The following is a 23348-nucleotide window of genomic DNA, read 5'->3' on the forward strand; positions in this document are numbered from 1 at the left end:
TGAATTTTTCGTCGAAAATTACACTTCAGTCATACCGTTATTACTTATAAACTCGTAATTGGAAAAAAATATTCAAAAATTTATGTTAAAATTCAAATTATATCTGATGTTCTGTGAAAGTTTCATTCAAATCGGTCCATAAATAACTGAGATCTAGTTTACCAAAGTTGGTCATTTTGTATGGAAAATCGAAAAAGTTGCAAATGTTTTGTCCAATACTGTACGAATGCTAAAAGAAAGTTCTCAGTTAATACCTTTGCAAAAGGCCAATGGACTATCGATATACCCATTATGAAAATATATACGTCTCAAGACTTCAGGTTATCCGACGGCGCTGCAGAATCGTACCCGTTCTGTGGCTTAGTTGGTTAACGCGATCGATCTAGCGTACTGGGAGTCATAGGATCAAAGCCCCATCAGAACGATTCAATTATTTTTCACAATTCTCGAAAACTTATTCATATAGACTCAAGTCAAAAAAAGTAAACAAACTTACCTTATTGATCCTACGTGTTTCGCAGACGAAATTTCACACGTTTCCCTCTGAACCAACTCGATTTTTCACATTTAGAACGTTTAATTTTCGGATTTACAAAATAACGAAAGTAAGATTTTCAACTTTCGCAACTCAACCACTACATTCGCCACCCCACTGTATGGAGAGACAAAGTGACTTAACCACGAATCAAAACAAAACACTACTTGAGTCGATTTTACACTGGTAGAAAAACGTCGCAAGTAACTGAATACAACGGCTTATCATATAGTCATAAAATTATTGTGTGAAATAATAGGAACTCTATAGTTTTTGAACGCGAGCTCATTGTATGCAAAATTTAAGCAATGTACACGTCGAAAAAATGTTAAAAAGGTGATTCACTTTAAAACAGTTTTGGAAGACAGGTTGTGATTTTTCTGGATTAATTTTCTCAAAACCGTATGGAAGTTACTTACGTCGATTTGAAAAAGTAATCGAGAATTTTACATCTGAATTGGTTCAAATTAACTTTTGTGTTAACGAACTTCAGTTTTTTTTTAATATATCATTGTTAAAAAAAAAAACGAACAGAAGTTTGAGAATTTGTGCATTTAATTAAAGGAAAAATCAAAACATGCCTTTTATATTAATAATTTAAGTTTGTTTGAAGGCAAACATCATACATACATTTTTTATTCTTTGAATACTTATATCATGTTTTTAACGTGTTTTATGACAAAAAAAAAACAAATTGGGTTTTAATAATAAATCTTCGAGCTGTTTAGTAGAATACATATACTGCCCATACTCGCATAACAGTCACATTTACATAGGAAATCCCATAGAATATGGGAGTGTTATGCGAGTATGGGCAGTATAAGTAGATGAAAAAACCGAATTGGGTTTTTTTTTATCTCTTGTGATATTATTGTTTAGGATTCTACAAAAATGATGTACATGGATGCACTTCTTGCAAAAAAAAAAAAAACACTGGTGCACTTTTAATTGAAAAGTATAATTTTTTCAATTGAATTATTATTTTATGTTTCATTAAAATTAGCAAACCACTAATATTCCCATTTTTAACTACTTACACAATGATTTGTAAGTTTTATCGCATTTTTTACACTTTGAGCAGGCTTTTCCTTTGTTGTAGATAGGTTTTTCCATCCAAGTCCACGATGAATAGTTACAGGTCATCAGAAATGTGTCTCCAGTTCCGGCATAATCGTACTCCGAAATCGCACATCCAACGCGAGTTTGGTAATCGAGAGCCATTGCAGTAAAGTGTAGAACTCTGTTAACAAATATTGCGAGTTATTTTTTTTTTTACAGAATCGCCGAGATGCTTACGCTTACCCTCTGCTTTGCCCTCTATAGTTGGCTACTTCGTGGATGTAAAAATCTTTATGTTCATCCCACCAGGCTTGGATTGCTTCTCCAATAAGATTTGTTTTATCACTTGATCTTTTCTGTGACCACGACGAGTAGTAGATATTCTGACCGGCATCATGAAATTTGTCTTGAATAATATACTCGAATCTTTTAGAACACGGGTAATACGAGGGTGTCAAAGGAATTTCGTAACTTATGGGACTTTGCTTAATTGGTGATTGGTTTTGTCACAAGATTTGTGAAATTAAGCAAAATCCAATGAAGTGAGTGATTTCCACAACGAATGTCACCATGTTGTAGGAGACTTATGTGCATAAAACATGATGAATTATGAATAAATGAATATTAGTCCTGTCTTAGTACCTGTGCTTCTGCAACGATCATGGTTCATAGTGCACTGTTTAACGTTGTATTCAGCTAATTTTTCCAATTCGCTGTCCCATTTCTAAAAACAGAAGTAAATTAAATTAATTCACCGTCTGCCGTGATATAGTAAATGTGTCTTACCAATTCCGACATATTCATCGCACTTGGAAATGTTCCATGAGTTGAAGTCATAGTCCCACTAGCCAACTTATTTCTCAGCTCGTTGTGACGCTTCAAAATATACTTTTTGTAACTTGATTTCATGAGGATTAATTTTGGATGTTGATTTGAACACGATGGGTAATCTGAAAACTAAAAATTGTTTATGTAACATGCATTATTTTTAAATTTCCGATTATTCATACATCTTTTGGTCGACATCCAACATGTTCACCTTTGTTTTCGCAAATCTTCCTAAATACACTACTGCAGTAGTCCTTACTTTTGCCAAGCACTTGTGGTGAAATAACCACTAATAATGCTACGAATATAAAAAAGTTACTCATGATTGAAAAATGGAATCAATACGAATGACTGAATCTTTCACAAGTACTGTTGACTTTTATATCATAATAAAACAAATAAAACATCTAACGTGTAGTGTTTAAACAGCTGTGCCAACACAACTTATAAATATTGTATCATGTAACCCCACAGTTCAAACTTTGATTCCTAATGAAAATATAGATCATAAGTGAGGGTGTAACCGGTTCGTGGCCGCATTTCTCCATCTTCGGTTCTGCCCCAGGAACAATAAATCGTTATGCACTTGCCCACCTAGCTCGCTGCGCTCCACGCCTTCTTGTGTCGACCGGAACCGAACACCATCTTTGCAGGGAAGCTGTCCGGCATTCTTGCAACATGCCCTGCTTTGGCCACTTTCTGGATACTGAGTTTACCGTAGAGATGGACGAGATCGTAATTCATCCGTCTCCGCTACACATCGTTCACCTCATCGAGGGGCTCTTTCCGCGCCACAACCCTAGCTCATGGCCTCCTTTCGTAGGACAGCCGGGGATTGGGGCTGGCGATGAGGATAGGGTATTAGAGTGGTTCAAAAAATCGTTTTTGCTCCACACCGCTCATTCGATTCTAGATCAAATTCTGAGTGTCCTCCCAAAATTTGAGCTCATTTGGATGAAAACTGAGACTGCACAAGCCCTTTAAAGTTTATATGGGAATTACTATGAGAAAAGCAACCAATTCATTCAATCGATCATAGTGTTTGCCCATGTGCTCTTGGGGATTAGAGCTACGTTGATACTGTGAGATACATTCATCAGCTACAACTTTGCCGAAGACCGTTTTCAAATCGGACGCCTCAGTAATTAGTTATTGATTTATATCCGGTTACAAATTCTTCAGCAGTGCTCATTTACTTCTGAACAGGCAACATTGCTGCACCTGGCGCGAAAGATAGCACGCACAAATCATGGCTACTATGTTTTACTGCATATACCCAGTGATGCCTGCAGAACTGCCCAATAATTATAGCCAAAGTTTTACAACTCATTCAAAAATCAATAACTAATTACTGAGGCGTCCGACTCAAAAACGGTATTCGGCAAAGTTGTAGCTGATTATTGTATCTCACAGTATCAACGTAGCTCTAATCCTCAAGAGCACATAGGCAAACACTATGATCGATTGAATGAATTGGTTGCTTTTCTCATAGTAATTCCCATATAAACTTTAAAGGGCTTGTGCAGTCTCAGTTTTCATCCAAATGAGCTCAAATTTTGGGAGGGCACTCAGAATTTGATCTAGAATCGAATGAGCGGTGTGGAGCAAAAACGATTTTTTGAACCACTCTAATAGGGTATCCGACGAGGAACTTGTAGGGATTACAAAATCCCTCAGTATGGGGAAGGCACCAGGTCCGGACGGAGTTCCAAACCTGCACAGCAAAAATTTGTGAATATTAAACAGCACGCAATTTGGACATCGACGGAAAATTGTGGCAGGCATTTGAAAATTACAAGCGTTAGCCAACAGCTGAAGCAGATGTGACCCTCTGACAACCAATCTGGGCGCTTCCAACTATATTTCAGTTAAATCCGCTAGAAATTTACATGAATCTGCAACAAAAACAAACCCAGCCACGCTCAACAATCACGCGACCGAGAGAACGCTCCGCATTGTTCACTGCTCTTTCAATCACTTCTCGATGAAACCTCCAACCATCGAAGCTATTTCGTGAAACACTCATTTTACGCAGAACTTGTTCAACTTTCGTCAGCCACTTACTAAGATGGTGAGACAGCCGAGAGAGCTCGGGCGTGTAGCTATCGCTCCAGAAGTCGCAAGTTCTAATCCTGCTTTAAACTTTTTATATATTCTAGTTTGGTAGCTATTTATAGCTCATTTTCAAACCAACAGCAATGTAATTTTAAGATCGCACATAAATATCTATCATATATGATGGAATCCTTTTGTCACATTCGACTCGCTATAATTTTACAGGTTTCATTCTACTGTGTGGCCCTCAAAGTCGCAATTTTGGAGGTTCCCGGGATGTTCAGATCTGCTATGCAGATATGCCTGGACAAGGGAGTATTTCCAGATGTGTGGAAGAGGTAGAACCTGGTACAATAGCCAAAGGCGGGAAAACCACCCGGTGACTCGTCGGCGTATAGACCAATATGCTTAATCGACACGGCGGGGAAGGTGCTCGAGAAGATCATCCTCAACAGACTGTGTTATGGAATGTCATGTACGACGAGGTGTTGAGATTAAAATTCCCGGCGGGTGTGGTCATCGTTGGCTTTGCCGACGATATTACGCTGGAGGTCTACGGTGAATCGATCGAAGAAGTGAAATTGACTGCAGCCCACTGGAATTGGCTCACCACAAAACTGAGGCTGTTGTTGTCAACAACCGCAAGTCGGTGCAGCAAGCGGTGATCAGTGTAAGCGACTGCACAATCACTTCGAAGCGCTCCGTCAAACACTTGGGGGTGATGATCGACGACAAGCTTACCTTCGGTAGCCATGTCGATTATGCCTGCAAGAGAGCCTCCACAGCTATTGTGGCACTGTCCCAGATGATGTCCAATAGCTCTGCGGTGTACGCCAGTAAGCGTAAGCTTCTGGCCAGTGTCGCCTCGTCCATACTGAGGTATGGTGGCCCGGCTTGGGGCACGGCTTTGAGTACCGATAGCTATTGTAGCAAGCTAGAGAGTACTTATAGGCTAATGTGCCTGAGGATTGCGAGCGCGTACCGTACCGTGTCACACGATGCATTCTGTGTCATCACCGGCATGATGCCTATTGGTATCTTTATCATGGAAGACATAGAGTGCTTCGAAAGGCGCGGCACAAGAGGCATACGCAGGACTACCAGACTGGCCTCCATGGTCAAATGGCAGCGTGCGTGGGACAGTTCCACCAAGGGAGTGTGGACTCACAGGTTGATTCTGAGGTTAGATATCTGGGTCAATAGGCGCCATGGGGAACTAACTAATTCCACCTAACACAGGTCCTTTCGGGCCATGGATGCTTTAGACAGTATCTACACCGTTTCGGTCATGCGTGTTCTCCCGAATGTCCAGTTTGTGCAGGTTTAGAGGAAACGGCGGAACACGTTTTGTTCGTGTGCCCGCGTTTCCGCACAATACGTGACCGCATGTTTGCCACATGCGGTCGGGACACGACTCCGGACAATTTGGTCCAGAGGATGTGTGCAGACGAGTTTGGCTGGAATGCCGTTTCATCGGCTATCACCCACATCCACTCCAAAAGAGGTGGCGTGTGGACTCGAGGAGTGACTAGTGCAGACGCTAATCAACAGGTGGTCCAAGGGTTCGCAGTCGACTACGTAGGTCATACCGGTGCCCTACGGTCGAAATCGACCCTTACAGCGATTAAGTGGCCACGGGGAGAACATCCTGATAGCGCTGCTGTCGTGGCGCCGGCCTACTGGGTTGGATACGAGCCTCTGGTTGTTCGGGGCAGGTGGAGGCCCCTTCGTCAGCAATCCCAGCTGGTGCTAGCTGATAGGGCCTGAGCTTTCAGTAGGTCAAATTGCGAAGCCCGCAGTATCAGTTCTTAATACCTGCGGTGCAGCTGGGCGCGGGCTTAGGCCCCAAACACAATGTGAACGGCAACGCGGTACAACGGCAAAGCGGCATGCCCATCTTGATCAACACTTTACTTATCAATCCAGTGTTGACTAAATCCTTTTCAACATTGACTTGACAAGTAGAGTGTAGCTCAAGATGGGCTTGCCGCTTTGCCGCTGTACCGCGCTGTCGCTCACATTGTGCTTGGGGCTTTAGTGGTCGACCCTGCCCGCTTTCAGCGGACAACGGGAGGTGAGGACCACCCGGGAAGCTGGCAATGCGCCAGCATGCTACCTTGGTGGACCCCCCTAAGCGTGTCATCGATGATCGTTGCTGCATGGCTACGCAGCTAACCTGGAGGATGCGATGTGCAATAGCCCCTCTCCGAAGCAATGCCTTCTTGGTGGTCCCGGAGAGACGAAGGGTTTGGCGGCAATGGAAATGGTTTAGTTAGTGGGTCGGGGGTGTAGTTCTGTTTACTGCTTGTATGTAGTAAATGGTCCCCAACCCCACACTCCCGGACCTCGGTCCGGAGTCTGTTGAGAAGATTATCCTCCCATTGCTTAGAAGGAAAAAAAAAGACTGTTGAGGTACACCGAGGGTGTAAATGGTCTCTCAAGCAACCAGTTCGGCTTCCGGAAAGGGAGGTCCACCGTAGACGCTATTCTGACGGTTAAGAAAACCGCTGAGATAGCACTCCACCGCAAGAGGAGGGGGATTCGTTACTGCGCAGTAGTGACTCTGGATGTAAGGAACGCATTTAATAGTGCCAGTTAGGCGGCTATTGCTGCTGCGCTCCTGCGTCTGGGGATACCCGAGTACCTGTACAAGATTCTCGGAAGTTACTTCCAGAATCGGGTGTAAGTCTATTACACAGAGGTGGGTCGGAAGTGCTTTCACAGACCCTCGAGAGTCCCACAAGATTCCATCCTGGGTCCGGTGTTATGGAATGTCATGTACGACGAGGTGTTGAGATTAAAATTCCCGGCGGGTGTGGTCATCGTTGGCTTTGCCGACGATATTACGCTGGAGGTCTACGGTGAATCGATCGAAGAAGTGAAATTGACTGCAGCCCACTCGATCGCAATTGTGGAGGAGTGGATGAGCTCCAGGAAACTGGAATTGGCTCACCACAAAACTGAGGCGGTTGTTGTCAACAACCGCAAGTCGGTGTAGCAAGCGGTGATCAGTGTAGGCGACTGCACGACCACTTCGAAGCGCTCCGTCAAACACTTGGGGATGATGATCGACGATAAGCTTACCTTCGGTAGCCATGTTGATTATGCCTGCAAGAGAGCCTCCACAGCTATTGTGGCACTGTCCCGGATTACCAATAGCTCTGCGGTGTACGCCAGTAAGCGTAAGATTCTGGCCAGTGTCGCCTCGTCCATACTGAGGTATGGTGGCCCGGCTTGGGGCACGGCATTGATAACCGATAGCTACCGCAGCAAGCTAGAGAGTACTTATAGGCTAATGTGCCTGAGGGTTGCAAGCGCGTACCGTACCGTGTCACACGATGCACTCTGCGTCATCACCGGTATGGTGCCTATTGGTATCCTTTTCATGGAAGATATAGAGTGCTTTGAAAGACGCGGCACAAGAGGCATACGCAGGACTGCAAGACTGGCCTCTATGGTCAAATGGCAGGTCCTTTTGGGCCATAGTTGCTTTAGACAGTATCTACACCGTTTCGGTCATGCGGGTTCTCCCGAATGTCCAGTTTGTGCAAGTTTAGAGGAAACGGCGGAACACGTTTTGTTCGTGTGCCCGCGTTTCCGCACAATGCGTGACCGCATGTTTGCCACATGCGGTCGGGACACGACTTCGGAAAATCTGGTTCAGAGGATGTGTGAAGACGAGTTTGGCTGGAATGCCGTTTCATCGGCTATCGCTAACATCGTCTCGGAACTACAAAGGAGGTGGCGAGTGGACTCGAGGAGTGGCTAGTGCAGACGCTAAACAACAGGTGGTCCAAGGGTTCGCAGTCGGCTACGTAGGTCATACCGGTGCCCTACGGTCGAAAACGACCCTTACAGCGATTAAGTGGCCGCGGGGAGAACATCCTGGTAGCGCTGCTGTCGTGGCGCCGGCCTACTGGGTGGATACGAGCCTCTGGTTGTTCGGGGCAGGTGGAGGCCCCTTCGTCAGCAATCCCAGCTGGTGCTAGCTGATAGGGCCTGAGCCTTCAGTAGGTCAAATTGCGAAGCCCGCAGTATCAGTTCTTGATACCTGCGGTGCAGCTGGGCGCGGGCTTAGTGGTCGACCCTGCCCGCTTTCAGCGGACAACGAGAGGTGAGGACCACCCGGGAAGCTGGCAATGCGCCAGCATGCTACCTTGGTGGACCCCCCTAAGCGTGTCATCGATGATCGTTGCTGCATGGCTACGCAGCTAACCTGGAGGATGCGATGTGCAATAGCCCCTCTCCGAAGCAATGCCTTCTTGGTGGTCCCGGAGAGACAAAGGGTTTGGCGGTAATGGGAATGGTTTAGTGGATCAGGGGTGTACCCAACTAACAATTCAGAGCCACAAACAAGCATGCATGTTTAATTATTGTTCAATAATGGTAATGGCAGCTGAATAAAAAATTTGCTCTATAAAGAGCTGAGAAGGTGCTTTTTTAACACAAACTTAGATCAATGTTCAACGTTATGCATTAGAATGAACAAAAGTTGAATCGCCACTTATTAAACGTTTCCAAAGATTCTCATTCGACTAGTCAAGATTGTTCTACAAATGAGCTGAACAAGACACGTTTCCCCCAATTAAAAAGCCAATATTCCACTAAACAAATGTATATGTATAAAAGGATATTCAGAAGACGAACTAACGTTTTACTTGCGTCGCACTTCAGCTATTCCCACATGTTTAACATAAGCATGAATAAGAACTGAATAAGTATCTTATAAAATCTTTATTCAGCTTCAGTACATTATAAGAACAGTTGATCCAATAGAGGCCAAAATGTCGATTAACATACACATTGTTCAGCAATAAATAAGTCTTGTAAAAGCGATCACACTATTGCTAAATTTCATAAAATGGACAAAATATCCGAAATTCGTGTTGAGTTCCGAATGCATTTCAAAGCTCATAAATTATGCTCTTTTAAAACTTTTGAAATAGCTGTTCAGAAAATAAACATGGTCAGTCTCCAGAAATGCAGAATTATTGTGAAAAACAAAAATAAACATTTAAGCTAAGTATTCCGAGTAGGAGCAAAGTACTGACAAACAAAGCGTGATATTGACTTGATTGACATAAGAGATAAAATATCTGAAAACAATATCAAAATTTTGTTCCTGGAACTTCTAAACCTATGAAAAATTTGATGGATAGCTCGCAGCTATTGGTAAAATCTTGCAGAATCTAAATATGACATGCCAATTTTGTTCTAGTAGTTTATTTTAGAAATCATTTCCAGATATTTTATATCATATATCTATCAAGTTAATATCACTTTAAGCTACCCATATTATATTTTCTATTGCTAAGCTTTTTTCGCCTGCTCGGGATGTTTTTCCGTACAAGAAAAAATGGAAATTTCTTTGACAGAATTGATTAAATAAATTTCTATAGCCAGCTACATTTGAAATGACATTTCTTCACAACTGAATAAATACTGCGCTCTAAGAAAAATGATTTGGGTTCTGAGAACTAATCCTTCAAATGATTCAAATATATTCATACAAAGAACTCTTACTTCAACGCATATGTAGTAGGTTTATGAAAAATACAAATAAAAAAATAATCAAACTATAATTTATAAAATTATTTAAGTTAATTAATCAGTTTTGAACAAACTAAAACTTATTATGAAATTAGATTAATTATTTCAGATTGGTTTTACTTTGTGTAAATAAACATTATTTTGACCAACATCGACATATTCTATTGCTAAGCTTTTTTCGCCTGCTCGGGATGTTTTTCCGTACAAGAAAAAATGGAAATTTCTTTGACAGAATTGATTAAATAAATTTCTATAGTCAGCTACATTTGAAATGACATTTCTTCACAACTGAATAAATACTGCGCTCTAAGAAAAATGATTTGGGTTCTGAGAACTAATCCTTCAAATGATTCAAATATATTCATACAAAGAACTCTTACTTCAACGCATATGTAGTAGGTTTATGAAAAATACAAATAAAAAATAATCAAACTATAATTTATAAAATTATTTAAGTTAATTAATCAGTTTTGAACAAACTAAAACTTATTATGAAATTAGATTAATTATTTCAGATTGGTTTTACTTTGTGTAAATAAACATTATTTTGACCAACATCGACATAAATTTTCTCACTGTGCGCTAAAAATAGCCGACTGAACTCAGCTTGGATCAGCACTAAACAGCAGCTGAATAATATGCTTGTTCAGTTGTAGATTAGCGTACCATGTGTTGTTTAGACGTTGTCGAATAGAAGCTCGAACATGGTCAATATTCAGCTATGAGAAGTTTATATTTTGCACTAGACGGTACAGTCATCAATTCTAGGATGGCGCAGATGGCAAGGCATACCGCTGACGATTGAAAGGTCTCGAGTTCGAATCCATTATACAGGCGATTTTTAAATAAGATTGTTATACTATCATAATAATAGTGTACACTATATTTATAAAGTGCCTAGAAAAAAAGTTTTTTTGTTTTTATTAGTCTTTAATTATTTTAAGACCAGCCGTATAAAAGCTGAACTAAATGCTTGTAAAACGTTTTTTAAGCTGAAAAATAAAGTTGGTATTCAACGACATGCTTTAAAGTTTCTCCAAATTTGTGTGAACAATGCTTTAACAAAGGTTGGCAATGGAAATTATTAAAATGTTATAAAACATGATGCTGGATAAAACTGCCATAATGGTGTTTGTTAAATGAGTGAATGTTAGTTGGGTAGTCCTGTTTACTGCTTGCATGTAGTAAATGGTCCCCAACCCCACACTCCCGGACCTTGGTCCGGAGTCTGTTGAGCAGATCATCCCCCCATTGCTAAGAAGGAAAAAAACGCCTCCAAGCTTGCAGATCCTCCACGGACATAGTCCACGTTTCATGACCGTAGACGGCTATCTAATGGCATTGAGGTGGATGAATGTTAACCGAAAAGGATGTTTGGGTCATTTTTACCGGATCTGACCCAGTGATCCACCGGAATAACTCCAGACCGGTGAACATTTCCAAAACTTCTAATGGACTAGATAGCAAGACGATTAAATTGGAGCTGAAATCGAGGAAATCTGTCAATATTTGACGAAATGGCAGCTATTTCAACTTTTTTTCATTTGCTGGGTGAATCCGGGTTAATTAAATTTTATGACATGTGTTCAGAAGGCGATCAAGTGGGGATTCAAGCTTCCTTAGTCCCTAACAGAAATACAAATTGACAAACAAAAATAAAAAGTTACAAATTGTGACTTAGGGTCGTTTTCGACCCGAGAATTCAAATAGCTCGCAAAAATCAGTGTGTTGACCGAATTTAATTCTCTTGGGCTTAAATGAAGGGCACACATGTCTAGTTTCAGAAACCCTCCCGAAGATCCGGATTTGGTCATTGTGGCCACCGGGAACCTCCTACATCTGAAAAAAGTCCCTTTAGAGACCCTTACTTTGACCACCTGAATTGCCCATAACTCCATATCTGTAACATTCGACAAAAGTAGGCATTGAGTAAATGGAAAACCAGGTGTGCATTTTATGACAGTATGGGAAGAAAATAAAATTTCTAAAAATTACCAGGAATTAAAAAATGCTTGTTTGAGGCTGAAATTTTGTACAGCTTATATCCCATATTAGGTGAATAGTCAGAAAATATTTCTGATATAAATTTCTTTGCTACTACACTACGAGGCTCATGCATAATCTCAATGTGACTGTTATGCGGTTACAATTACCAATGTGACAAAACAACTTGGTATTTTTTCCGAGTTTTCTAGAACAAAATCATAAACTTTTGTAAGATGATCGAAAGTATATACCATTTGATGACTCTTCACGGTATTAACTCGAAATTGTCAAAAATGTCGAATGTGACTGATATGCAGTAATGGGCAGTGTAGTTTCGTAACTGAACTAGTAATCTTAACCGTCATCATATTATTATTATTATCAACTTTATTAGGGAAATTTTCAGTTGTTGGTTCATCACCATATAAAAGAAAAATAAAAACAAATTCTGGAGCGACCTTAAGGGTACCACCAGATTACAGAGTTTCACAGATATTTTTTTATAGTTATTACAGAGCATAGCTTAAGTCTACTCACTTAGAACAACCTGCTCTCTTCTGTTTGACAGGACTTTCCATGGGTTGATTGTATTTTTGACCTTGCGACAAAATAGCGTTCGTTCCTGTCGCTACTCTTGGGATCAAACATTCCAAATCCTGTTTTAAGTCCATTTCTTGATGTCGTCTCCGGGAATTTTACTTGTTAGACGTGGTCTATTTCGACCAGTCCCCGCCAGTGCGTCTGCCTTTTCGTTCCCAGCGATTCCGGAATGGCCCGGGACCCACATGGAAACTACTTCTCTCTTGCTTCAATCCAGTGCGACCTGGATGCCCTGGATGTATAAATGTTTATTAGTTGGTGATTCATTTACAGCCAGGACACTGGCCGAGTCCGTTACAATAGAGATCCCCAAGAAAACTGTCACGAACACCAACGCACAATCAATCTTACACAAGTCAATTTCCTCAGCATGAAAACGTATCGATGTTTTTTGACGCTGTTGAGCTTTCGGTCAACGGCAGGCCAACAAGGAAGTGGTTGTTTTGCAGCAATTATGTTTATATTTGAATTCTCACAGCAAACAAAAGCAATGTTGTGACAGTTCTCACAGCAAACAAAGAAAATGTTGTCAACATTGCACTACTACGCAGGCAACTGGATTAGTCTATAAGAAATGTCTTGTCACTTGGAGATATTATTGTCTGATGAATGGCCGCTGCTTCATCTGAAAAAACTGTGCAGATATTTGGTAAGCTGTAGTTCAATTTGGTCGCTCAATACCCCAAAACCGACTTGATCTTCAACTTCGAACCGTCGGTGAATCTAATTTCGTGGTTCTTAAAGGCTTCCGAAATCCTCTGGTAAAAATGTACTTTCACTCTCTCAGATGTGGCCTTTTTACGAAAACTGGTTTGTATGATTCCATGATGGAATTTCCATCAGTTTTAGGGGCTTTAGCCGTCCAGCTTTGCCGTCCCCTTCGGTGGCCCCAGCCACCGGTGGAAGCTGCACGTCGGCCACCGATGCAAGGGCCAGGTATGCTTGCTTTGCTAGGAAGCAAACCGGTCCTCGATATTTAGTGTGTTCTAAATACCCTATCGTACGGTTACAGAGAGCGAGTATAGTTTTATGCCGAAAAGGAAGGACTCCCAATTCAGCACATGCTGACAAAGCAGGAGTTAACGGAAGCAGTCCTGACAAGTTACGTATGCACTTATTGTAGATCGGCGCTAGGTGCTTGATTAGCTCATCCAAATTCCTACAGGTTACTTGAATGCCTATAATAGCCGACTACATACTACAGCGTCCATCACGTTCTTCAGCGTAGCGCGGTTACTTCGAGCGCACTCCGTTGATATACTCCTCATTAAACTTACCCGGTTTCTGCAGGACACCTTTACGTTCTTGAAATGGGCCTGAAAGGAAAGATTCCTATCGAGAGTAACGCCAAGGATTTTCACTTGATTTTTGATCGGTATTGAGGTCTTATTTATGGAGTTTGTTCCCGAGGCCCGTAATTAGAATTGCAAATATGAATACAAGCGCTTTTTTTCCGCTGCCATATAGAATCCTACCTTTTTGGCCCGTCTTTTCACAGCTGAGACTGCTGCCAGTATCTTCCTTCTTGTACTCTTAGGATGATTACCGCTTACTAAGACAAGGATATCATCGGCTTATACTATAATGAAGACCCCTTTGGGGAGTTCCAAGAATACATCGCTCATTGCCACCAAAAATAAAGCAACAGCGAGGACAGATCCCTGTGGCACCCCTGTTTCTTCATAAGAAATTTTTGACCGTTGATTCCCAATTAGAACCTGAAACGTACGCTCATTCAAAAAATTCTTATTGAAGGCCAACATATTGCCAGAGATGTTCCAATTAGCGTGCTTTTGGAGAATTGTTGGACTCCAGGCCTTAGTATAGGCCTTTGCCAGATCTAACGAGGCGATTTGGACATATTTGCCCTTTTGAAATCATCCTAAATTTTCCCTAGTGCAGCCAGGTAGGTATTTGTCCCAAAACCCGATCGGGAAGCGTGTTGTCGGTGGTCCAAACAGCGTTTGTCTTTCAGGAAGCTAATTAATCTCCGATTTACCATCCGCTCCATTATCTTGGATAGGCAGCGATTGGTCGATAACTACTTGCATCTGACGGTGGACCCGAGTTCTTTGGGATCGGGACAACCATACTGTGGTTCCATGTTTCCGGAAGAGTTCCGTAAAGCCATTCACGATTAAGGCCATTCAGTAGTGCCAGTTTACTTGATCATAGAGTATCCTATTTCGTATGGTCCCGCTGATTTGCCTTTAGATTTTTACAGAGCGAACTCCAATTCAACAATTGTGAACTGAAGATTGAAGCTTTGTCCTAACTTGAAAATCACGTATTGCAGTTTCCGGGGATTGCAGCAAGTTTCTGAAGCTTTCAGGGTATCGTTGAAAAGATGAAAGTTTTTAGAATTGGTCCGCCAAGGCGTCTGCTATGCTAGCAGGATCTCGCGTTAGCACTCCATCTACCTTTAGGGGCAAGCCTTTCACCATTTTTTCCCTTGAAAACAGTTTATTCTTCTCCAGAGTTCGGATGCCGTTTGCTTCTCGTTTATCCCCTCTAGAAAATCTGTCCAAGATGCCTCTTTTGCATTTTGTATTGTTTGTCGGCAGCCATTTCTGGATACGCTTTGTTCCTCAGGATGCTCTTCTGAAAGTTTTTTCCTGTGGTTTCTGTAGCTTTCTTAATTTTTTTCCTACTCATCTGGACAGCTCTCCGAGTGTCCTCATTCCACCAATAGAGTGCCCAGCGACCGGGGTTTGGACTGGTTCGCGGAATTGTTTGAGATACGGTGGAGCGTAATAGATCAGCGAATACCTCAAGCGACTCCGGGGGAGACGAGGCTAATTTGACATCGATTTCACATTGGCTGGCTAGTCCAGTAATGATACCGCCGAGAAGGATTACCGAACTTGGCACTTGATCGAGTATTTCTCTCAAGCAGTTTTCCAAATCCGGGATTCTCCCGTTTGGGAGATAAAAGGAGATAATTGAAATTGTGGGCTTCGTAGCCGTGCGGTTAGTGTTACCAGGCATTTAGCCGCATCGTGCTAGGGAGTGTGGGTTCGATTCCCGCCTCAGGGCGGTAAACTTTTCGTGAGGAATGTTTTCAGACTGTGCCACTGGGCGTTGCATGCTAGTCCGTTGTCTAGTGTGGTGCTTCCTTCAAAGGGCATAAATGCCCACTGGAAGCATAAACGTGTCAGTGTCTTTTTTTTTTTTTTAAAAGGGCCACGGAATGCGGACTCCTATGATGGGCAAATCCGTGTCGATTTCTGTCTTCTGTAGGAATATCTGCCAATACTCCAATTGCCGTTGACTGGTATAAATTGTTGCCAGTTTTAACATACCACTTGTACTGTTGCCTCAATGTTTTATTTTGCGCCGGTAATTGGTTCCTTACTACAAAGAAATGTTATGCCAAAATATTCATCAACCGAATAGTACCGATGTTAAGTACCGTTTTGATTCATATTACGGACAGCTTCAAATTCCGGACACTCTACTTTGTATGGGAAACATTTCACGCGAAATGTTTCAATTTTTGCTGTTCAAAAGTTCTCAATTTCAAGGCTCGTTTTAGTAAACTTTTTCCATAAATATCTTTGAAAATTTATAATGCCCAACTACCTTAGATGTCTCTTTGGTGGTTTAACGATTTCGATTGATGATTTGACTGTTCCATTAATGATTATCATGAGCCGTCCGGAATTCGATTCAAAGTGTCCGGAATATGAGGCAAAAGTGAGGAAGCGTCCGGAATAAGAATCATGAAAAGGCCACACATTTTGATTTATTTAAAATTATTGAAGTTGTGGAAGCGTATTCTTTACCCACCGTTCGAAAGTAAAGGGCTTCCGACGCTCGATAGCGCTAAGGAATTATACAGAATGATTTATTTTGTATGCTCTATGCTGGGTTATATTTCCCTGAGTCCTTAAGTGTCCGTAATATGAATCAAAACGGTACATATACAAAACTGCGATGGATACTAACTTTTCGGATGTTCCAGGTTTCCGGAACCGTGTGTGAATACTTAATTGATTCGAGAATGTCTATTGACAGTCCACGTGAATACCTATTCAACAATATGGGAACGGTACATATTACTTGTTTAGTTACGAAACTACAGGTTGTCAAAGTTAGGGTCTCTAAATGGATGTAGCAGGTTCCCGGTGGCCGCAGTGACCAAATCTGGATCTCCAGGAGGATTTCTGAAACTAGACATGTGTGCAATTGATTTAAGCTCAACAGAACTAAATTCGGACAACACACTGGTTTTTGCAATCTGTTTGAATTTTCGGGTCGAAAACGACCCTAAGTCACAATTTGTAATTTTTTTTTTTGTGGAAGCTCCCCTAAAGGTCATTCAAATCTTTTGTTTCCGCAAAAATAACATTTCCCACAAAAAAAAATAATTGCCAGAAAATTTCAAACTGCTAGCTTATTTCAATCAAAACTTACATTGATTTGAATTTTGAAATGGATCGAAAAAGACCCAAAGTCCTTGCTAAGGATAAACGCTTCATTAGAACCATTTCATATTGTATGATCTTGCAAAACATGTTTTTGATAGCCTATGTAGCCGTGTACAGAGTTACAGTCACATGCCGATAATCACTTTTCTTGTGAAGAAATCGTGTAAAAAATTTTCTGCACAGAAAGTTGCAAGCAATTTTGAGATCACTTGGAGAAAGGACAATTCCTTCCCATGATATTGCATGATCTGTTTTCAACAAAGTTTGGCACACATTTGCGAATCCAAACCATTAAGGACCGGTTTCGTTTTTGTTTGAAAGTGAAGATTATTAGATTTTTTATGATTTCATCAGTCTCTAATCTGTAATAAAAACCCTAGGAGATCACGAGAAAAATTGAACAGTGTAGGTTGATTGTCTGATTCTCAAACTATGATCACTAGTCGGTCCAACCAATCCAGGAAGACGTAATTCCGTCTGTACATCCAGCCAAAGAAGATGCATATAGAAACACTCATTATTTTGACAGAATAATAAATGTTACAGTTCGCTGCAGACATCAAAATTGAACGCTTGAATGATCTCAGACATGACTCTTCAGGGAGTGTAACGGTTAAATTTTAGTTCCGTGTCAGACTTGATCAAGCCCTCAGCAAGAGGGTCTCTCTCTCTCTCGAGATGGCAAAGAAAGTGTACATCACGGTCATTATGATAGTCTACAAGGTGCGAATCATTACTAGTTTGTAGGTGATAAGTTGTATTGATTAGTTCGTCACGCGTCGTTACCGGCTTCCATCACGCCAATAAGCACGTTCCTGAGGGTACTCAATCATGCCGGTCGCCATCATTCGCCAATCAGTAAGTACGTAAAGGTACTGACTAGAAACAGTTTCGCGCGGACAGTTCCGAAATGATCTAATAATATCCCATTGGCATTGCATAACGACAGACATCGACGAAAAATAGACCAGACACACAAGTTCAAATAATCACACTCGAAGGAGGAAAAAATATGTATATTTCGTAGCAGATTGGTTTCTTAGCTCATTCAGAAGTTTTTGGGTTTGCTTCAATTGTAGGGGTGCGACGAATGTAATTCACGGAGCATTTGTTTCGCAAGCAAAACATCAGAAATAGAGTTCGTTGTAGACTGCAGAACGGTGAAATTATATCGCAAAAAAAAAAATAAATGTTGTACATACATAAAAAGGTGCAAAAGTTCAAATGGGCCAAACGTTTCTTTTTGGGAATACTGGCTGAATTCAAAACAAGTGTTATGAATGTGACAATGGTTCAAGTAATTAGCATGTATAAAAAAACTTTCACTCAAACACTAAGAAATCGATAGAAAACTCATGGTTATTTGTTGTTCGAAAAAAAACGACGGATGTTTCAAGCCGTCTAAAAAAGCATCTGAACTGGACATTTTCTTTTTAATTCAAATTTAAGATAGCTTAGCAATAGTCTGTTAGTATCGAACTAAGTTTATCATGTTTAAGTGTCATAACAATAATATTTTTAACTGTAGGGGCTCAGATAGCCGTAGCGGTAAACGCGCATTATTCAGCAAAACCAAGCTGAGGGTCGTGGGTTCGAATCCCATCGGTCAAGGATCATTTCGGGTTGGAAATTTTCTCGACTTCCCAGGGCATAGAGTATCTTTGTACTTGCCACACGATATACGCATGCAAAATGGTCATTGGCACAGTAAGCTCTCAGTTAATAACTGTGGAAGTGCTCATAAGAACACTAAGCTGAGAAGCAGGCTCTGTCCCAGTAGAAACGTAATGCCAGAAAGAAGAAGAACTGTAGGCCGTTTTGTTTCTTTTCGCCCCATTTTCTCTATTCACCCCATTTTATCTATTCACCCCATTTTACGGTAGCACTTGCGTCCCAAACAACCAGAAATCGCAAAAAAATTCACGTAAAAACTCTTTTAATTATAGAATAACATATAAGCGTCGCATAACGCAAGAGGCCAATCATGTGTCTTCAGTAAATTTGGGGCTACTGAATCTGTTGCAACCATCAAAAATACTCCAGCACGTCACACCTTTGTTTAAATGAAATTTAGTCTGTGATTAATTATTAGTTTATGCAATTCCACCGAGCAAGCAAAATAATACTTTTGTATGAGACATAATTCTATTGAACTTGCACGATTTGATATTGATGCAACCGAATTTTTGAGCATGCTTGCAGCCTCCATACAAAATTCTTCGTTTCTTTTATATGACCTGGTACAATATTTTTCCATATAATCGAAAAGTATATTAGGGTACTCACGAAAATATTATAAAATTGGTTGGTACGTATTTCTTAGGACCTACAAACCGATTTCTGTCGTAAATTAAACACATAAATCGGCATACAAACTGGTGAACTTGCATGCAAGTTGATTAAAATCGATAAATAATGCATATTCAACCATTAATACCACAAAAAACCAGACGTGCTATGACATTTTGGATAATGGTTTATTAAGTAATTTGCTGCTTTGAGACGAAAACTAATTCCGCTGTGTTAAAGAATTGAAAATGTTACGTTAGTTTGTGAAAATGCTCCGTCTGGGAAACAGTATGAGCCGCTCGTCATCGGATTGCCTAGCCTAGAAGAAGCATGTTTGTGTGGTTTCAAGTTCAACCGAATCCCGCGCTACCATTCGCGTCATAGTGTGTAATTAACGTTTGAGTTGGAATGGCGCGTTTGTAGATTCGCGGTTGTAGGATACATATTACGTTAGACCCACCCGCATGAGTTTTATCAACATGTAAACAGAGAACAGAAGACAACTCACCCTTGTGGAAGTAAAACCCAAAATTGTATTACGATAACACAGATGTGATTACAGCATAACAATTATTTGTGCCGGATTGTTTCAAATAACTAAACATTAAAATATAATAGTGTAACGTTTAAATTTCTATCGTGTACTGCTAGAAGTGAAGCTGCAAATTTGAATACTGGAGAGCAGTTTCACTGGAGAAATTCATAGTCGTGAGAGCATGAGATGATCGTTGTGTTCTTCAGTGTGATGGCAAACTACGGTAAATTGGAATCATGCGCAAAATGCATTCAGTTTATCAGACAGACAGATGCATTTTCAGTAGTTACTTGGAATGGTTAAATGATTTTATTTGAAAAAATAGTGCAAAGAAGTGTTCGGCCTACAAAGGATGTGAATAGAAAATGCCTCCAAACATCGGACGTCGAGTGGTTCATCTGTTTAGAAAACGTAATGACGAAAAAGAAAATTTGTGGAAAAATAAACCAGATTCAGACTCGAGATAGAGCATTTGGAAAACATCCGGTAGCAGATTCAGCTGGTCATAAAGCGGGGGGCCGTCGATTTCATCAACAGAAAATAAAATATCAAAAGTTATGCGGTGGTTTGCGTTTGTGGGTGAACCAATCGTTTTGTGATATAGTGTCTGCAAGCGATTGAAATGGAATCATCTTCGGCAAGGGCGACCTAATTTTCGTTAGTTAGCGCTTTTCATTATGATTGGTGATACATTTTGAGAAATGTTCCTCCAATCGAACAAAATAATGCGCGTTTTTATAGAGTGAAACATACATTTAAATTGAAAATAATTTGCTAAGTAGCTATGTCTGAACGAAACCATAAGAATTCATTAAAGTTATTATTCATATATGCAATTTAGTTGTTTTATATTCAACTGTATCAGTCAACTCTTCCTTTGTCACGACGTTGATTGGCTTTTTCTATACGAAATAAGCATTTTTGAAATGTGCTTGGACAAACATTGCTGGAAATGGGTCAAGTTTTTCGTAATAAGTTTAAACATTTTTAATTGTTTTGCAATAGCAATTGATTTTTTATTGATTGGAAAAATCTAAACAATTATTGGTCTATTAAATAAGTATGATATACATGGAAATATATCCTTCATCTAGGTAACTCGATTTACCTACAAGGAGCTACCATGATGCAGAAATGTTAAATCATACCTATTTTGTGGTTTTTGTGATTCTATCATTTTTCCCGGAAAACCATTTTCCTGGAATCATTTCTCGGAATGACCAACTTCCCGGAATGCACCAAACATTAACTTTCGCGGATTTTGTTTTTTTTTTGCGGTGTGAATGTCAGAACCAGGGCTGGGAATGGTAAAAGTAGTAGGCTAGACTTTCGCGAAAATCACGTGGATTCTCTCACTACGGTAGTTTAAAATCGTGAATCTCATCAAGTAGCCTATGGACCTATGCACGAGTTCATTATTTGACGTTTGAGCAGTGCCGTGTTATTTATGTGACCATGGAAACCAATGAATTCGGCACCGCTCAAACGTCAAATTCGTGAACTCGTGCATCGGTCCATTGGGTATATGAATTTCCTAAATCCGTAGTGTCCAAGGATGGAAATCTAGTGATCATGATAAAACAAATGATGCATCGTGGTTGTTCTTTGTCATGCGATCATAGCAACAACGGTAAACCCTTAGTCGTCAAGCCATCACAACAAACTTCGCTCCGCAAAAAATGAATCGCTCGGCATGTGTGCTAACGATCAATTGTTCGCAAACCAAATTCATAAATTTTGGAAGATTTTCACGCTTTCACTCTGCGATATGACTTCTAGCATAACATTTTTTATCCTTAAGTCAATCGTGCATGGGATGTGAGAAAGATTTCCGTGAATTTTAAATTGATTCGCATTATTCGCAACTTGTTACAATATCCGACAAACCCTTTGTCCTACGACAAACAGTTTGTATGATAGCGCGCGTGGTGAGGTGTTGAAATCATGTTGCTGCAAGAGCGATGGCCCTCTTGGACCGTTCAAATACCATTTTTCTACTGTAGTTTTGGGTTGCCCTTATTAACAGCAGCGATAGACGTGAGATTCACTGGCTTCGCTGTCTGTTATACTACCTACTGTAGTGGGAATCTCAGAACTTTTCCCAACCCTGGTCAGAACTGAACGGCTTACAAGACTCCTGGTCAGGTAAATAACGTAATAACGTGGCTTTCAGGACTGTCTCATCCTGTTTCGATATGGAGGCGTGCTGGAAACCAACACAGCCTCATATGTGCGGTCCGCGCCATAGGCGGCTAGGCCGAGATGATCGTACTACCAATCCTAGCCCATTTTACTGAATAGCATTTTTGGTTTTTCTGTTTGCGTTTGAGATGCATATGTTGTCCAACTGAGTTTCAAACGAGGTAACACAAACTAATCAAAGGATACTTAGCAACCGTGTACGATACAGGCATTGCAATCTCATCTGAGCGTAGAGATCATCTTTGAATGTTGAAAAGATATTATCCCTAATCCAAGAGCACATTGAAATGATTCAATCTTTTCATCTGGATCATAAAATGATTACCATTGACAGTTCATAAACGTTCTTTTGCAAAACCAAATGTATGATGTCCCACATCTGTGGAACTTGTGAAAAAACACATTTTGCTCGCTTAGTGAGGAGCTGGACCGGTCCTTGAACTTTCGTTAGTGATTTTCTCATACTCAAAAAATGGTAGTAGATAGAGTTGGTCAGACGAGTTCGGCTGCAGCCAAGATTCTTTTGAACAGCTGACGGTTTTAGATAATCATTGCTATTTCTCAGCTGTTTTTTGGCATATGGTATTGATTTTTCGCCTATTTATACCAAGCTTTTGCGCTAAATAAAACAATTAACTTGGCTGGGAATTGATTGCAGTGAAACGAACACTTCTATATTTTACACCTATGAATTCAAATAGTGGCTTCCCCCTAATTGATTGCTAACGTGAAATACAATATAATTTGTTTGGTAATCGGATGATTGTATTGAATATATTGAAAGGCTTGTCTTATTTATGTACTCATTACTAAAAAAAATAAAGGGGGCAAGATCCGTCATTGGTTTAGGAATTTTCAGAAGCAGCTTAATCGTTCAAAATCAAGAAAATTTACACGAAAATGTGTTCACTGTATTCTATTATCTATTCTATTCTATTCTAAGCGCTTGCACAGCCAATGACGAAAATGCTGACGTTAAGGTATTTCTGATATATCCTGGTGCAACATGGGAGGAGACCAAATTGGGCAGGATAAACACGGCAATTTTCACTGAAGTAGAGGGCTGCGTTACCTATAGATAAAGGGAAATAATGTTTTGATCTATATCAATATGGAAAAGAGCTTACACTTCCACTAAACTCACAAATCATAATAACTCTTGATTGATCTTCTATTTGCATGATATACAGTGTCACTTTCGGAACATTTGTTCCGTACAGTTTGCTGAGATTAAAATATGATATTGATGATCAAAAGAGTCAGAGATCTAGGCGAAAAA

General features: G+C 40.5%; 2 protein-coding genes across 9 annotated transcripts in view; one reads left to right on the forward strand and one right to left on the reverse strand.

Moving 5' to 3' along the window:
* Positions 1 to 23348, forward strand: part of LOC5576979 (trichohyalin) — a 123569-nt gene that overhangs the window by 35762 nt on the left and 64459 nt on the right. For 2 of the 8 annotated variants that reach the window (XM_021843891.1, XM_021843892.1), the window contains exon 1: positions 20072 to 20278. The exons of 3 other annotated variants lie outside the window; for them this stretch is intronic. In XM_021843891.1, the coding sequence (XP_021699583.1) occupies positions 20233 to 20278 (46 nt within the window). In that variant the 5' untranslated portion in view covers positions 20072 to 20232. Of the gene's footprint in view, positions 1 to 17859; positions 17906 to 19732; positions 20279 to 23348 lie in introns of those variants that run through there. 3 more of the 8 variants (XM_021843894.1, XM_021843897.1, XM_021843893.1) reach the window with 3 other exon arrangements.
* Positions 1473 to 2783, reverse strand: LOC5576981 (venom allergen 5). Its single transcript, XM_001663026.2, has 5 exons — positions 2605 to 2783; positions 2381 to 2551; positions 2237 to 2318; positions 1838 to 2000; positions 1473 to 1775 (listed from the first exon to the last, which is right to left on the reverse strand). The coding sequence occupies exons 1-5, from the start codon at positions 2743 to 2745 to the stop codon at positions 1565 to 1567; spliced, it is 768 nt and encodes a 255-aa protein (XP_001663076.2). The 5' UTR covers positions 2746 to 2783; the 3' UTR covers positions 1473 to 1564.

Source organism: Aedes aegypti, chromosome 2 (assembly GCF_002204515.2).
Source record: "Aedes aegypti strain LVP_AGWG chromosome 2, AaegL5.0 Primary Assembly, whole genome shotgun sequence".
Taxonomy (NCBI): domain Eukaryota; kingdom Metazoa; phylum Arthropoda; class Insecta; order Diptera; family Culicidae; genus Aedes; species Aedes aegypti.